This window comes from Capsicum annuum, chromosome 1 (genome assembly GCF_002878395.1).
Source record: "Capsicum annuum cultivar UCD-10X-F1 chromosome 1, UCD10Xv1.1, whole genome shotgun sequence".
Taxonomy (NCBI): Eukaryota; Viridiplantae; Streptophyta; class Magnoliopsida; order Solanales; family Solanaceae; genus Capsicum; species Capsicum annuum.
In genome coordinates this window covers 123,416,529-123,433,292 of record NC_061111.1, presented here as the reverse complement: position 1 = coordinate 123,433,292, position 16,764 = coordinate 123,416,529, and the positions used below count along the sequence as shown (strand labels likewise).

The following is a 16,764-nucleotide window of genomic DNA, read 5'->3' as shown; positions in this document are numbered from 1 at the left end:
CTTGTAGTTTGAACGATTGGTGGGAGATCTTGGAGCTCAAGTTAGTTGTTAGATTGTATATATTATTGAATTGAATTAAAGTGACAAGTAGTTGTTCTTGCCATCTCATTTTTTTCAGAAAAGATACTTCACGAGGTCACTATTTTGTATTTTTATTTTTCTGGCAATGGAAGAAAAGTGACCTCAGGAGGTCTCTTTTCCACAATTTCATTTTCTAAACACTCAAACAAGAGACTACAAGAGGTCACTTATATTTTAAATAAACTGTTTATGATAAAAAAAAATGAAGAAATAATAGTGACTTGATGATGTATCTTTTAATTTAAAAAAAAAAAAACAAAGTTAAATAGAGACCTTATGAGGTCTCCTTTAATAAAATAATAATTATTAGGGAAAATGTCATGTTTTCACCCTGAACTATATACAAAATTGCTGAGACACATTCGAACTTTAGGAGGGTCCTATTACTCCCCTGGATTAATTAAAACTGTATTTTTGACAATCTTAGTGCCTACGTGGCACATACTTGGCACATAAGTATCAACACACTGAAGGTCCACGTAGGCATACGCATGTGTCACGTAAGCACTAAGATTGCCAAAATTACGGTTTTAATTAGTACAGGAGAGTAATAGGGTCCTCCTAAAGTTCAGGTGTGTCTTAGCAATTTCGTGTATAGTTTAGAGTAGTAACTGTGCATTTTCTCTAATTATTAATAAAAATAGTTTAGAGACCTTACAACGTCTCTTTCTGGAAAATTCAAAAAATAATCTAATGACCTCATGAGGTTGCTTTCAAGCGACCTCATGAGATCTCTTATATAAAGCAACCAATATTTTAGAAATCGTCAGTTTTGGTCGCTTTTGAAGTCTCTTTTCCCGGGAAAGAGACCTCATGAGGTCTCCTTTTTGTGTCTTTTTTTACAACTTTATTATTAGTATATCTTTGTATAGATTCTGTCATTTCTCTGTGCTCGTAAACTAAAAGATTTACTTGAAATTTGTTGCAAGTATGCTACATGTTTGGCGCTGATGTATGGACAAAGTATTTTATCTCCTTTTATTAGTGTTCGTTCTCATATCCCCATCTGATAGAAATCATTGTATTGACAGTCTCCATTATCCAATTTCATTAGTTAAGTAGACAGCTAGTTTGTTCCGTTCCCTCTATGTGTGAAGAATTTGCCATTCTCTCACTGCTATAATACCTAATAAAGGAAGATAATAAAGGATGTCTAAACTGGTTTGACAAGAATTGAGATTCAACAACTTTACAAATCAAGACTTTTGCAAAGGTTCAGAACTTTTTGTTTTTTATTTTTGGTTTCCCAAGGTATCCCCACAGCCGGCAGTCATGAGATTAATCCTTCGTTCCTCTGTCAGCGCACTAAGCGGTAGGGAACTGGCCACAGAGTTTGCTCCATTCGCCAGAGACGGGAATCGAACCCCCGACCTCTTGCTTAAGGGACATAATGTTAGGCCTGTTTCATTTTTTTATTTTGGCTGCACATGTCTCAGATATTCAATTTACATAGCAATTTCATGTTTTTATGTCGTAAATAGATTCATAAGCTTAAACTTGCGAAATGACTTGAAATCAATTGTATCATTCTAGTTTGGTAGAAAAGGATTTGAATATTCATTATAAGTTGGAAGTTGAATGAACTTACGAATTTAGGATTTTAAGCTTGTTGGTTCATCGAACAAAATAAAAGTTCAAAAAAAATGTCATTGATGGGATTAGAAACCAAGAGGGTAATAGTGTTCCAACAAGCATCTTTCTTGCCATTAGACCAATAACATACTTTATAGTAGGTTCTCAACTTATAATTTTTATATCTTTATTAGATTTCTTAATATAAATATATGATCCGCACGAAAGTTATTGGGTTTCCAGAAACCCCCACGCAAGGCTCTAAATCCGCCCCCTATTTGATTCAAACTCTAAATTGGTAAGAATATATATCCAAACACACAGAGTGTTTTCAAAATATAGTTGTTTACAACAATTTTTATTTATGAAAAATAAATTTCAACTACAAACAAAATATGAAGAAATAGGAATATATTCTTCCCTTGATTATTCTCTCTAGATTTTTTTCATATCTCAACGGCCGTTAGTAGCATATTTTTCAAACATAAGAAGATTTAGATTTGATTTATTTGGTCTCCATGGAAGGAGGATTTTATTATGAATCTTCTTTAATTATTTGATTTTCAAAAAGAGTCCGCTCACATATTGTTCTCCATATAAATATCCCGAGATATGTGAGATTTTTGAGATGCATTTTCAAGGAAATATGTGTCCCTTTGTATAAGAATAATTTGAGATTTAGGATAGAGTAGCGTAAAATTTAATTTTATGACAAAGTAGTTTCCAAGACACATGAATTTGAATTTGTCTTGTAGGATCCACCAAAATTTTACTGTGTACAATAACAATAATCATTTTTTAATATAACCACGTTATAAATATTAATTCACTTTATGAAACAGTCAAAGTGATTAAGAGCTAAATACTATTGACCAAATTGTAAATATTAATTCCCTTGATGAAACGGTCAAAGTGATTAAGAGCTAAATAATGTTTAACTTCACATTAACTTATACTTCTATATATCAATAACCTATAATATATTAAAAGTATGAAGACTCTTACAAAAGTGATTTGAAATTTTTACCCTTTATTAAAAAACTCTTTTTTAGACAAAATTATTTTTCATTATTGTTTAATGTATTATTTAATTATTTTTTATTATATTAACTAGATTTTCTAAAATATATGGGACTCCTAAAATATGTGGTAGGAGAATTAATTAATATTTTTCTTTCTACTAGACTTTCTAAAATATATGGTAGGTGAATAAATTAATATTTTCCTTTTTACTGTTCAATTAGAAAAATACTCCTAAAATGAGACTCTATTAAGGAAATACTTCTATAAATATTGAGATGTACGTTAAACTAGAGAACAAACCGGTTTGCCTACTGGGAGAATGTGATTGATGCTCATCTAATTTGATTTGAATACATGTCTAGATTGATGGATGCTTGATTTTCTAACCCTCAACTTCTTCATTGTTTTTGTTATCATAATAGAATTCAACATGTGTGTATATATATATCTTCTTTATTTTCAATCAAAATTATTTTTTAGGGTCAAAATTTTCGCTCAGACAAGAATTAGTTGGATCAAAATCGAAACTTTGTGATCACTATTATTTTTTTTATAGCTTACAGGTCGTAGATGAATGTCGGTTAACTTTGAAGAATTTCTTGTGTAAAGGTTAGGTTCAATTGTATTGTTTTGATATCTCTTTTATCGTATTATTTTATTTTGATTTATAGATGCTTGATGAATGTGGGTCGGCTTTGAAATCTTTTTTTAGGTAAATGTTAGTTTTAATTGTATTATCATAATATCTCAATTAGTTTGTTATTTTATGGCAGTTTACAGTTCGTAGATGAATTTCAATCGGTTTTGAGAAATTTTTGTGTGTAAAATTTAAGTTTAATTGTATTGTTTTGATATCACTTTTATCGTATTATTTTGTTGCAGTTTACAGGTGATAGATAAATGTTGGTCAGCTTTGAGAAATTTTTTTATCTAAAGGTTAGATTTAGTTGTATTATTTTTGATATCTCTATTATCGTATTATTTTGTTATTATTTACAGGTGGTAGATGAGTGTCAGATGACTTTAAAAAAAATTGTGTGTAAAAATTAGATTTAATTGTATTATTTTAATGTTTCTATCATTGTATTATTTTGTTGCAATTTACAGATGGTAGATGAATATCAATCGACTTTTAAAAATATTTTTGGTAAAGATTAGGTTTAATAAATAAATTCTTCATCTTTACATACTCAAAAAATATTAAATTTAATTATTATATTCATCTTTATTATTTAAATAAATATCATATTTAATGTAATATTTGAACGCATTAAAGTGAAGTACACGCGTATAACGCATACACCTAAACTAGTCTCTCTTCATATATATTATAGAAGAGTAAAGAGTGGGACGACCAAGGGCATATTTATAATTTCAAAAAAAGTTCTATCTTCCTTACTTATGATTTTTAGGCATCAAAGTTTGGCCATAAATTTTTAATGACAAAAAAGTAAGTTATTTTTTGTAAATATCAATCACATCTCAATTGATATAATATCTCACATGAACCCACATAAAGTATAGAATTAGTTGTTATTTGCGTGTTTAATTACTCTACAAGTGAAATAAAATAATAAAAGAAATTATAAATATTTAAATGATAGTCCATACATTCAATTTATTTGTCTTACTTTTTGTTTAAATTTATTTCAGAAAACTTGCCTCTCTGTTTTAAATTATTGAATTATAACTTTTCACATGTCATATTTAACACCACAAGATTAAAATAGATTTTGAGACATTCTGCACGTTATTAATTTAAGACATAAGATTGAAAATTAATTTTTACTTTCTTAAACTTCGTATCAAATCAAAATCAAATAAAAAATTGAAACGGAGAAATATTCAATTTCAAATTAAAAAACTTTCAGATATTGAAAGATAATTTAAAAGCATAGCATAAATTATACACTACAATAATAAATAAACCTTAAAAGACTATAACATTTTTTTATATTATCAATTTATACACTACAACATTTTAGTCTTTTGGCCACATTAAATTCGAACAACGCTTTTAAAGTGTGGCCTATACCATTTAAGACCACACTTTTAAAGTGTAGCCTGAGTTTTTAGTTTCTGACCACATTATTTTTGACAACACTTATAAAATGTGGTCTTTAATGATACAGACCACACTTATGAGTGTTGCTAAATCACGATATAACTGACAATACTTATTTACACATATAACTACACTTTTAAATATGGTATTATTATAATTCAAAAGACCATATTTTAGAAATGTGGCCTAAATTTTCATTAAATTTTTTCACACTCCCTCCAAAATATTTTACTCTCCCTGCTATTTATAATGGACAAAAAATAAATAAGAACAGTATATATTTAACAAATATATTGATCTCTTTTTTCCAAATACCTCACAGATCACAAACTCACAAAATCCTTTCGGCTCCTTGCCCAAATATCTTCTCAAATCCATCGATCTATTGAAGATATTTGCCCAAAATTGTCGAATTTCTTGCTCCACTCAACTCAACTCAACTCAGTTAGCATATCAACCTAGAACCTAGAATATAGTGATGGTAGGAGTTTTAGTGGGTTAATTATGAGAGTTTTTTAATGTTGGGTTAATTTGAGTTTCTTAATGGAGGGTAAATTGAGTGAGCTGTTGTCGTTTACTGCTAATTCCTAGGGCTCTTTCATGCCTGTTTCCTGCAATGTGCTACTTATAAGGATTGTTGGTAGGTTGTTCTATTCTTTATTCGCGTCTTTTTAACATTTCCTGAGTTCAATTAGCAATAGATACTTGATCTGATAAGTAGAGTACAATAGAGATTTCAGGTTGTAGGAACTCTTTAGCTGTACATATGATTTTCGTAGTTCATCGCACAATGCCATTTGTAGTGTCAGCCGGGAGAACTTTATTAATTCGTTTCTTATGATAGAGTCTAACAAAGTAAAATTCAGCGTGATGACCTAAAACGTTCATCACGCTGAATATATTGCCCATAGTTACTCATTGAAAGGGTAATACATTTTGAAAGCCATATGTGAAAAGTTTCCCAAATGTGCTTCTCGGAGGAAGGAGGAGTACTAACTTAGAAGGAATCTGAATTGAGATGGCGGATAAATCAAAAATCTCTTTTATTTCCTCTACAAACAAATATAATGGCAAATTTCAGATATATTAGGATAAGTGGAATTGAGGAGACAGAGAAATATTAGTGTCTACGTTCTAGGTCAAGTCATTTTTCTGGAGATAGTGAAGATGGATTAGAACATTTACTAACTTCTTAGCTACAACGTCAAGAAAGAAAATGTCCTCTAGCTCATATACATTCGTTTAACAGGATTCAACACTTAACACTTATAATTGACTCTTTATGATCTTTGTGTGAAGAATTTTCTACAGCAAAAAGTCCTATTGATGCAATTAGGCAGTGCTGACTCTTTATGATCACATGCTATGTTGCGCGGACACTTCCAGGTAACCTTTTGATGTTTTAAACGGCCATTGAATTTACACGACACTCTCTTCTCAGTCGCAATCTAGTTTGGATTGAGATTCTAACTAGATTGCAATTTATTGAAAAGCATTTCCTATAGCAGATATGATCAATCTCAGTTTCCTAAAATAGTTTGTCATAAGTAAATATGTAGCACTATTTGCACTTTCAGCGAAACAGAAAAGTACCTCTTCTTTGTTCTTCTTACCTCCAGTGAATAGCTTGTATCCACCATAGAAAATCAAGCCCCAACCGGACAAAGATACAATCACAAACTATCTTGTTACCAAAACTATTCTTGATGTTGTCCAGGTAATATATGTAATCCCTTACACCGACGATATATATAACTTATAGACAATTGATCACATAGTTAACTTGCAAATTCTAAACAAAATCATTTACATCTGGTGATAGGTATGCCACAAACACGGAGTAATTCATCGAGACCTCAAACCTGAGAACTTTTTATATGCCAATGCAACTGAAAATACTCAACTAAAGGCCATTGGTTTTGGTCTTTCTATTTTCTTTGAACCTGGTAAGTCTTTGGAATTTAAGAGATCATATCCTACATTATATACTATATTGTTTTAATTTGTCTTTGTGATCATTCCTGTTTATTTGTGTTGAACTTAAGTTATATATACATCATCACACTATCACGGTAATATACACTATGTTTGGTTACTCAAACTTATTTATTTATTCGTGGTTAGGTCATAGATTTGGTGAAATAGTAGGAAGTCCATATTACATGGCTCCGAAAGTTCTTAGACGAAATTATGGACAAGAAGTTGATGTTTGGAGTGCTAGCGTTATACTTTTACATTTTATTATGTGGTGTTCCCCCTTTTTGGGCAGGTAAGTTACAATTAAAAGTCTTTATTATTTCCTTGTAGTGATTTACTAATTGAGTTTATGAATAGTCTAGTTGTGTTTCCTTGATGTATGGGGTGTGATTAGCACAGAAACTGAAGAAGGGATTGCACATGCAATAGTGAAGGGAACAATAGATTTTAACAGATATCCATGGCCAAGAGTATCTGATGAAGCTAAGGACCTTCTCAAAGGAATGCTTGATGCTAATCCTTATAACAGATTTACTGTTGAAGAAGTCCTTGGTAAGCACTTTAATCTCCATAAATGTGTTTATATAATTGGCGTCTTTTAATCCGGTGTATGTAGCAAATAACCTACCTTATTTTCAACTCTTGTTTACACTCTGTGTGTTAAGCATGTATCGTCTTATAAATTAGTTATCTTAGGTAGGGGGTTTGCGAGGTGATTAAGGTAGAAAGTTAGTAGGCAGTCGAGTGTCTGTCTTTGTGCATTCTAATAGCATTAGTACTAATTTCGGAGTTTTTGTCCTTTGATTTCTGTTTCATACATGTTGTTCTTTGCTACGGTTATCACATTATTTGATGTTATTATATTACTGTCCCTTTTTCTGATGCTAAATTTCGTTATAATTTGTTATGTTTGTTTTTATTCTCTTATCTAGTTACTCTAGCTTCCTTGCTATATTTTTTTTCTATTTATTTTGTGCAACTGCTACATAATTTTGAGTATTTAATGGAGAGATCATTAGTGTAAAACCTAAGATCACATGACTGTTTAGTCTATCAACATTGATATTTTCAGTTAAGTGCTTCCTGAAGTTGTTTCTTATAGTTTTCATGTTCTGGTTGACAGCCTCGATGGCAGAGATCAAACTTATAGTTTTCATGTTCTGGTACCAAGCGTGATTAAGTTTTTACCTCTATTAACGAACATGTCCTTGACGTTAGGTGTGATTTAGAAGGTGTTTGGATTGCCAAAGTGGACATTTTGAGAGGGAAGTTTTGGTTCAAGTTTGGTGAATTCCATCTTAGTTGGTGAGATCTATCGAGATCATAATTTTGATGATCTATTTTCATTTTTCTTAAATTCCATCCTGGCTGATAATTTACCAATAAATCTTTGATCATTACTAAAGTAATCTCCACCTATTTTTGGTGTATAATCTGAGTACTGAACACTTAGTTGAGTTCATAATGCATTTCGTTATTAGTTTCAGGGGTCAAGTGAAGTTAATCTAGTAAGAATATTTTTAAAAAGAATAATCTGATTCGGTATTAAAAAAGAATATTTTTTGTGACTTAACACTTCCCAACTTCTTTGGAATTGAAGAGTAGCTGTTGTTATCGATCTTTTATCCTGAATCTGTAAGTGAATCTACTCGAACTCCAATTTGTATCCAACTTTCTAGGTCAGTATGATATTTTGGATTTATTCTGATTGTTTTAGTAGTGGAAAAGTAATATCCGGACTCCGTATGTTTGGTAGCTTTGCTTGTTCACAGTTTGGTAGTTGGTCATTTATCCTGTATTTGGTGTATCCCGACCTTATGTGGTGATCTGTGTGGTTCATAATTCATTATTGATTGCTTGATTGACAACCTATAGTTGGTCCCCAACTGGGATTCATACAAGTCCTATTTAAAATATAATCCAGGACTCTTTTTGTAGCATAATATGGAATTTCTGGTAGCTGAAACATGTAACACAGAGCAAACAGATCATTGGGAAATCTTGGTTGCTTACTGTTTGTGTTATTGTTCTATTTGGTATTCTATATTATAGGACAAGCTACAATTATTTTCTTGTTTTCTCATATGGGTAGCTCATTGTTACATGTTCTTTCACTCTCTATGTTGATCTTTCATTATCATAACAAACAGATGATTGTATCTCTGCCAGTCTTCATCCCAATCTGGTTTAATTAGGTTCTCTTGCATAGTGTAGAGAAAAATTGCTTATTTTTTTGTGAAGATTGAGTCATGTCATCTCTTTTGCAATGGAGCGAGTGCATGTTGCTTGTATAGATAGCAGTAACAGAGGCGTAACTAGACTGCCATTAAGGTAGAGCAGTTGATCACATGCTTACAGTAGTAAATTTGCAAGTGTTGTTGCTTAACTAACATTGTCTAGGGGTATTTTAGTAGCCTGCGGTATCAAAAATTCCTCTCAATCCATCATCAAGGATTAAAAGCTTAGCTCTTGGCTGCATGGTTTTCCTTGGCTTTCTGGATCTTTAAAACCTTCTTCGTAATCTTTTGTTGTTCAACCAAAAAGGCTCTTATGATCCTGTACAAAGCAACATCTCGTGAGTTTGAAGAACACTAAATTTTGTTTTGACAATTAAGAGAACACTCTAGCGCACCACAAATATACCTTTCACGTATATCACTGCCTGACAACACACCACCATAAGCACGGCTGACTGTCCTGTTTCTAGGTAATCTGGACCTCTTGTATTCGGCAGGTCTCAAGTAAGGAATCTGCAAAATAGAGAAGAAACTGTAAAATTAGACGGAGATCATCAAGCCATAACTACTGAGTGTTTATTATCATATTCTTGTTTATTTTTTTCAGTAGCTTCAGTTAGCTTTCCTCTGCAACAGGAACTGGTTCTGAAGCTTCTTCCTTAGGTTCTGCTTTCGGGACTTCTGCCTCTTTAGATTTTTGCTATTCACTGGCCTCTAAATGTACTTGCTCCTTTTTCTCAACAGCCTCAAATATTTCCACAATGTCAACTGTTGTTGCCTACTTCTTAGACTTTTCCTCAGTAGACTCTATTTTGGATTTTTTGTCTAAAGTTTCAACCTTTCCAGCCTCTGGCTGGACCTCTGGTTCACTTTTGGTAATATCAGCAACTTGATCAGGAATACTTTAAGCTTCTGGTCCAGGGGTAGGTTCCTTGGCTAATTTTGGAATATCTTTGCTAGTAATATCCAAGGAAGGTGTTTCATCTTGTTTTTTAACTTCTTCGACAGTAGTAGGTTCAATTTTCTTGTCTGTTGTCTTTTCTTCTGATTCTGCTGGAGTATTAATTATGCTTTCCTAAGCTTGTGGCCTCTCTTCATCGTTAGTTGTGGCTGGTGACGGAGCTGGTGGTTCATCAACCTTTTTTACCTCTTCAGTTGTTGGGGTCAATGCTTCATCGGCAACTGGCTTCTCTTCCTCGATGCTTTTCTTTACCTATTATATTATAGTTGCTGGAGGTTCTTCAATCGTCGGCATCTCTACTTTATCAACTTTCTTCACGTCTTCCACTATTGTAAGAGTTGGTTCGTTATCTTTAGGCTTCACTTCTTCATCAGCTTTCTGTACTTCTTCCACTCTACAACAGCTATTGATTCATGCTTCTCTTAGGGAGTATGACTATATGGCTCCAGTAAAATTGAATTCCAAACACAAAATACCTCTATAACTACTTTATTCCTGCATAAGATAGTAGTTTTGCTGACCAACAATTCATTCTGTCCAATATCTTCTCAACTAGAGGCAAGCACTGATTAATAGATATCTTCCTAGATAATAAGGGTACTCCCAAGTATTTTAATGGTAAACTCCCTTTTATGTCCCAAAGACTGCAAGATTTACTATTTGATAGAATTCTTAACCTGAGATATGTATATTGAGCTCTTGTCATTGTTGGCTTATAGACTGATGCCCAAGAGAACTTATGAAAAGTAGATTGAAACATGCCAATAGAGACTAGATCAGCTTTACAAAAGATCAGGAGGTCGCTTGCAAAAACATATATGCATAACACCAAGTTTCTTGCACTTGGGGTGATACTTATAATCTGGATTAGCAGCCAACATACTCAGCTCTCTTTCCAGGTACTCTCACAGAAATAACAAAGAGGTAGGGTGATAAATGGTTCCCTTGTTTAATTCCTCTCTACCCATGAAAAGGATTTGTCAACGCTCCATTTAGCACCAAGAATATAAGACTGGGGTAACACATGCCATGGTCCACTGTATGAATCTGTGGTAACACATGCCATGGTCCACTGTATGAATCTGTGAGGGAAACCAATTCTGCCAGCTAGTGTGCTTGTGGATTGGGGGAGGTGAATCTGTTATTAAGCATAAACTTGGAGGTAGCACGGTGAGTTAAAGAGTTTGGTGAAAGGTTTTGATGGAACACGTCATATTCTTCATTCCATCACTTATAAAAAATAATGTATGTACTTTAAAAAAAACTATCCCATCGACTATATCTATCTATTGTGAACCAAATGAACATCATTCTTTATGTCGAATGAACATGAAAATTATTTTCAGAGGTTTACTAGTTCGAGTATGCATTTCTAAAAGTTGAGGAGGAGGTAGTAGGGCTGTTGAATTGAAAAATAGAACACGAGTCACATGAATTTACCCAATGTGTTCTTTTAAATTTTTGATGCAACTGATCCTGAATTTTCTTTGTCTCTCAGCAAGGATCTTACGTGGTTTGAGACTGGTTGCTCGCCTCAAGTTGTCCTTATCCTAGGAGATTGAAATTGCTATGCAAACTCTCATTGTCCATAATGAAATTGGACAAGGTATGAACAAATTCAAAAAATCATTGTTAACTTATTTAATTACTCCGGCTTGTTCTTTTAATCCCTTGCAACAACTATAGGGGTATTAAGTTATTGAGTCACTCTATGAAAATCTGGGAGAGAGTGGTCGAGGTGAGGCTGAGACGGATAGTGTCTATTTCAGAAAACCAGTTTGGATTTATGCCTGGCTGCTCGACGACGGAGGCAATTCACCTGGTACGGAGGTTGGTGGAACAGTATAGGGAGAGGAAGAAGGACCTGCACATGGTGTTTATCGACCTGGAGAAGGCCTACGACAAAGTCCCTAGGGAGGTGCTTTGGAGATGCTTGGAGGTGAGGGGAGTACCGCTGGCATATATCAGAGCAATCAAGGATATGTATGATGGAGCGAAAACTAAGGTGAGGACGGCGGGAGGAGACTCAGAACATTTCACGGTCCGGACAGGGTTGCATCAGGGATCTACTCTTAGTCCCTTTTTGTTTGCAGTGGTAATGGATGTGTTGACGCGGCGTATTCAAGGGGAGGTGCCGTGGTGTATGCTTTTTGCAGACGATGTAGTTCTGATAGCTGAGACCCGAGAGGGTGTGAGCGACAAATTAGAGGCGTGGAGGCAAACCCTTGAGTCTAAAGGGTTCAGGGTGAGCAGAAGCAAGACAGAGTATGTGGAATGCAAGTTTAATGACATGAGGAGGGAGAACGAGGTAGTAGTGAAGCTGGAATCACAGGAGGTAGGTAAGAGGGAGAGTTTCAAGTATCTCGGGTCCGTGATCCAGAGTAACGGTGAGATTGATGAGGATGTCTCGCACCGTATTGGGGCGGGATGGATGAAATGGAAGCTCACGTCGGGGGTGCTGTGTGATAAGAAGGTGCCGCCTAAGCTTAAAGGCAAATTCTACAGGGCGGTAGTCCGTCCGGCCATGTTGTATGGAGCGGAGTGTTGGCCAGTGAAGAACTCCCACATCCAAAAGATGAGGGTGGCAGAAATGCGGATGTTGCGCTGGATGTGTGGGCTGACTAGAGGGGATAGAGTTCGGAATGAGAACATCCGGGAGAAGGTTGGTGTGACACCAGTGGAGTGCAAGATGCGGGAAGCCCGATTGAGATGGTTCGGACACGTGAAGAGGAGGGGCATGGATGCCCCGGTCCGTAGGTGTGAGAGGCTAGCGTTGGATGGGTTTAAGCGGGGTAGGGGTAGGCCGAAAAAGTACTGGGGTGAGGTGATTAGGCGAGACATGGAGCAGTTACAGCTCACCGAGGACATGACCCTAGATAGGAAGGTCTGGAGGACGCGAATTAGGGCAGAGGACTAGGGCCAGCCTGAGTCGCTAGTGTAGGGAACTACTTGGTGGGGGTTTATTCATGTTAGGAGTCCGTGTCCCATGTTTTATTATGAATTTGTGTGTTTTCCTTTGTTTTAGATTACTTATGGGTGCCGTATTTATGTTATGTAATCTTGTAACCTTGTGCTGTGCTTTACTATGTGTTTGTGTGGTACCGCGTGTCTTGAGCCGGGGGTCTATCGGAAACGGCCTTTCTACTTCTTCAGAGGTAGAGGTATGGACTGCGTACATCCTACCCCCCGCAGACCCCACCAGGTGGGAATACACTGGGTTTGTTGTTGTTGTTGTTGTTCTTTTAATCCTCTTATTCTTTAGCTTTCTCTATGCTATTATACTTTCTTCTCATTGCTTGACATTCCTGATGCTAAAAAGGTTTGCTAACCACAATGGAATCTTTTTATATATCTTTCTCTTGGTTTTTAATATTTTTTTCTACATGGCCTTAATTTTTTCTTATGCAGTCTAGACTTGTGATGGAAGTCAACTATATGTTGTCTTATGGAGCTGCAGAGCCTTCTCTTTCTTTACTTCAGAGATACAACATCCTTGGAGTGCTGCTACCATTTCATGTATGTCATATTTTTTCATTTTATTTTTGTGTGATGTGAGCTACATGGTTTTTTGGTACAGGACAGTAGCTTATACTCAAGTAAATTTGTCATTTACAGGAAACACACCTTGCTCAATAGTCTAACAAACAGTTGAGTGAAAGTTCTATTATGCTGATGGTATATCTTCCTGCCTTGTATTGGTTTTTACTCCATAAATTTGTACAATTCCTTCTATATGCTTCCTCACTTATTTGATGTCAGCTCTTCTGATTTTGTCTACATATTTTCTCTAGGCTTCTTTCTTCCGTGCATCCTCCTGAAATCTAGCTTCCGTCTCCTCCCACACACACCCATATATATGAGCATATACACACTTATGTCTGGCATATTTATCTTTTTGCCTTATGCATGTTTTCTTGAGTTTTCAATAGTCTTTCACACATTAAATTTATTGGTCTGAACATTTTACAGAAACTATTTTCTAGTTTGGATCAGTTAGTCACCTGTGGTCGACCTTCTCATGATAGTTTGTGGTAAGTTGATTTAAATTTATTCAGCTAGTGTTGAGAAATTGGCTTCTAGTGTCTAGGATACTTGATGATATTTTCCCTTTTGATTGATGTATGTGAACAGGGTTGCACTCTTAGCATTTCATCTAGCACTAATAACTAATTCGCAAGAGGCATATGTTGTCTTGACCTTTGCTTCTTTGTTGTACCATGGAAATTGGAAGGAAGGTGTTAAATTTTGCTAGAAGACACTCTGATGCTGCATCTATTTGTGCACCTAAAACTTCAGGTTCTTAGGACTCCATATCAGTGCTAGTGCAAAATTCTCTAGATATTTTGACTGATAAGGACAGCCTCCAGGAAGCAATGTCCAGGTTCCCAGGTTCCCAGGTTCCCATGCTTTGATTTGGTAAGTAAACCTTTTTTAGCTTCTAGATCTAGTTTGAGGAAATTTATTAACTCGTACGACTGTTTTATTTTAACTTTATTGAACGCCCAATATATTTTTTCTGTACCCTTGTCATGCTTCGGAGTAATACTGGACGAATGTGAAAAATAGTATGACCATTTGAATGCCAACTTCTTCACCTATGAATCAAATTCATCATTTTTCATCTAAAAGTGGGCACTGATTTAGTCATTTTTCTCTGAGTAATACTGAAATATTTATTTAGCTGAGGCCTCATTATATTTATTGGGAAATATCACTCCAGCTTTTACATTCTAGAGATGGTGATTTAGCAGAAGCACCTGCCTCTGCCAACCTATTGTCATGATTCTTCTTTGTGCTCTGAATAAAGTAGAACAACAAGCAGTGTTTAAAAATTGTCAATTTCTTATGGTGTTCATCATTTTGTTTGGCCTTTTATCTATCTTCCTTGTGTTTGCTGAAAGAAAAGCATCAAATGTATCTATGAAATGTCCTGATATTTAAGTTGGGATCTAAACAGATATGCCATTAGACTTTTCAGACTTATATTCACCTGATGTGAGTAATGCACAAGCTCTAAGAGGAAAAATTATATTATTTATAATTTTAATCTATTCTCTTGTATAATTTTTAAATAAAGTAGAAAAAGAAAAACATTACAATTAGTTGTTTATTCTCTTGTGTTTGACCTGATGTTAAAAATAAGCATTAGAATATATGATATTTTAATATTAATTATGAAACCTTAAATAAGTTGTAAATTATTATTTGATTTTATAAAGATAAGAAGTTATATTTTATTATATATTGTGATCTCTACTTACATTTCTTTTTGTGTTTGTTCAAAAATCTAAAGAATTCACGAAATCAGAACATAAGAGGAAACCTTGGAATAAGAGGCTTCAGGATATATATATTAATGATTATATTTTTAAATAAATTAATCAAATAGCAATAATATATTTAAAATTATAATATTGGTCCCGTAAACAGGCCCTTCATTATCTAGTTACTACTATATATAAGCGTGAGTGAGGTGGCTGGAAACAGGCAGCTGGCGGTCGACATGCCTGCTTTCAGCTCCCTGCTTATTCTGTAATTTTATTATATCACTCCTAATTAATTATTATATGACATTTACATACTAAAAGATTAATAAAATTTAATTTTAAAAACAGTAAAACAGATATTTATGACATATCTTCTTCAGCTATTTCAGTCGTAATTTTATTATATCACCCCTAAGTAATTATTATAAGTCATCTAAGTATTAAAAAATTAATAATATTTAATAAAAAAGTAAAAATAATATAAAATAATAAATTAACTCTTAATGTTTTAAATTAATTTGACATTTTATATGAGGCCCACTTAAAATATCACCCCTAATTAATTGTTATATCACATTTACGTATTAAAAAATTAATAAAATTTAATTTTAAAAAATAAGTAAAACAGATATTTATGACATATCTGCTTCAACTGCTTCAATCGTAATTTTACTATATCACCCCTGAGTAATTATTATAAGTCATCTAAGTATTAAAAAATTAATAATATTATATTAAAAAGGATAAAATAAATATAAAATGATAAATTAACTCTTGGTGTTTTAAATTAATTTGACATCTTATATGAGACCCATTTAAAAAATTTTCACAAACATGTTTTATATCAATTTTGCTGTATCACTTCTAATCAGTTATTATGAGTCATTCAAGACATGTCGGTTTCACTACTTATATAGTGATATTTGATTGACTCTCGAAATTATGACAGTGTTGCTTAAATTGAATATAAAAAAAATTATAAATTACAATAATTAAAAAATTAAATTACTTTTAAAATATAATTTGGCTATTAATATCACAAAAGTTTGAACAAGTAGAGTATTATAAATTACAATAGCAAACAATTTAAAATAATAAATTATAATGTCGAAAAAGTATTATAGATTACAATAGCTAACAACTTAAAAAATCTTGAAACATATTAAAAATATAATTAATTATCTAATTTTATTTATGTCATATAAATTAAGACAAAAAGTAATATATATTGGGCCCATGCTGGCACGGGCCTTCGGAACCTAGTAACTAATAATAAGACGCAATAAGCTAACAGGTGGTCAACATGCTTGCTTAGAATTTTAAGGGCATTATCGTTATTTCAAGTCAAAAGGCACTAATATCATTGACTCAATAAAATGGTTGTCGTAGCTATTGTATGCCCATGTTTAACCTTTGCTTATGTCATCATCACCTCACCTATTTCGACTTGCAGCTTTGTCATCACTTTTTCAATTTCTCTATCAAAGCCACGTGCCTATTTTTCTCAATGGTATTTTATCAAATCCTCTGTTTTCTAATACTTATGGGTGTTGTATTTATGTTATGTAATCTAATTCTGTG

At 33.6% G+C, this 16,764-nt stretch overlaps 1 protein-coding gene across 3 annotated transcripts; it reads left to right on the top strand.

Annotated features, from left to right (window-relative positions):
- The first annotated feature begins 5,018 nt into the window (after positions 1-5,018).
- LOC107877340 (calcium-dependent protein kinase 24-like) lies at positions 5,019-14,938 on the top strand. Of its 3 annotated transcripts, XM_047407192.1 has the most exons (10): positions 5,019-6,127; positions 6,564-6,687; positions 6,866-7,010; positions 7,113-7,270; positions 7,948-8,023; positions 11,415-11,522; positions 13,325-13,432; positions 13,532-13,591; positions 13,886-13,947; positions 14,048-14,938. In XM_047407192.1, exons 1-6 carry the CDS (start codon positions 6,107-6,109, stop codon positions 11,476-11,478), a joined length of 588 nt encoding a protein of 195 aa, XP_047263148.1. In that variant the 5' UTR covers positions 5,019-6,106; the 3' UTR covers positions 11,479-11,522; positions 13,325-13,432; positions 13,532-13,591; positions 13,886-13,947; positions 14,048-14,938. The 3 variants fall into 3 exon arrangements, with proteins under 3 accessions (XP_047263148.1, XP_047263149.1, XP_047263153.1); XM_047407193.1 differs by lacking the exons at positions 13,886-13,947; positions 14,048-14,938 and having other exon boundaries at positions 5,020-5,381; positions 6,041-6,127; positions 13,532-13,875; XM_047407197.1 differs by lacking the exons at positions 11,415-11,522; positions 13,325-13,432; positions 13,532-13,591; positions 13,886-13,947; positions 14,048-14,938 and having other exon boundaries at positions 5,023-5,381; positions 6,041-6,127; positions 7,937-8,023.
- Positions 14,939-16,764: the final 1,826 nt, after the last annotated feature.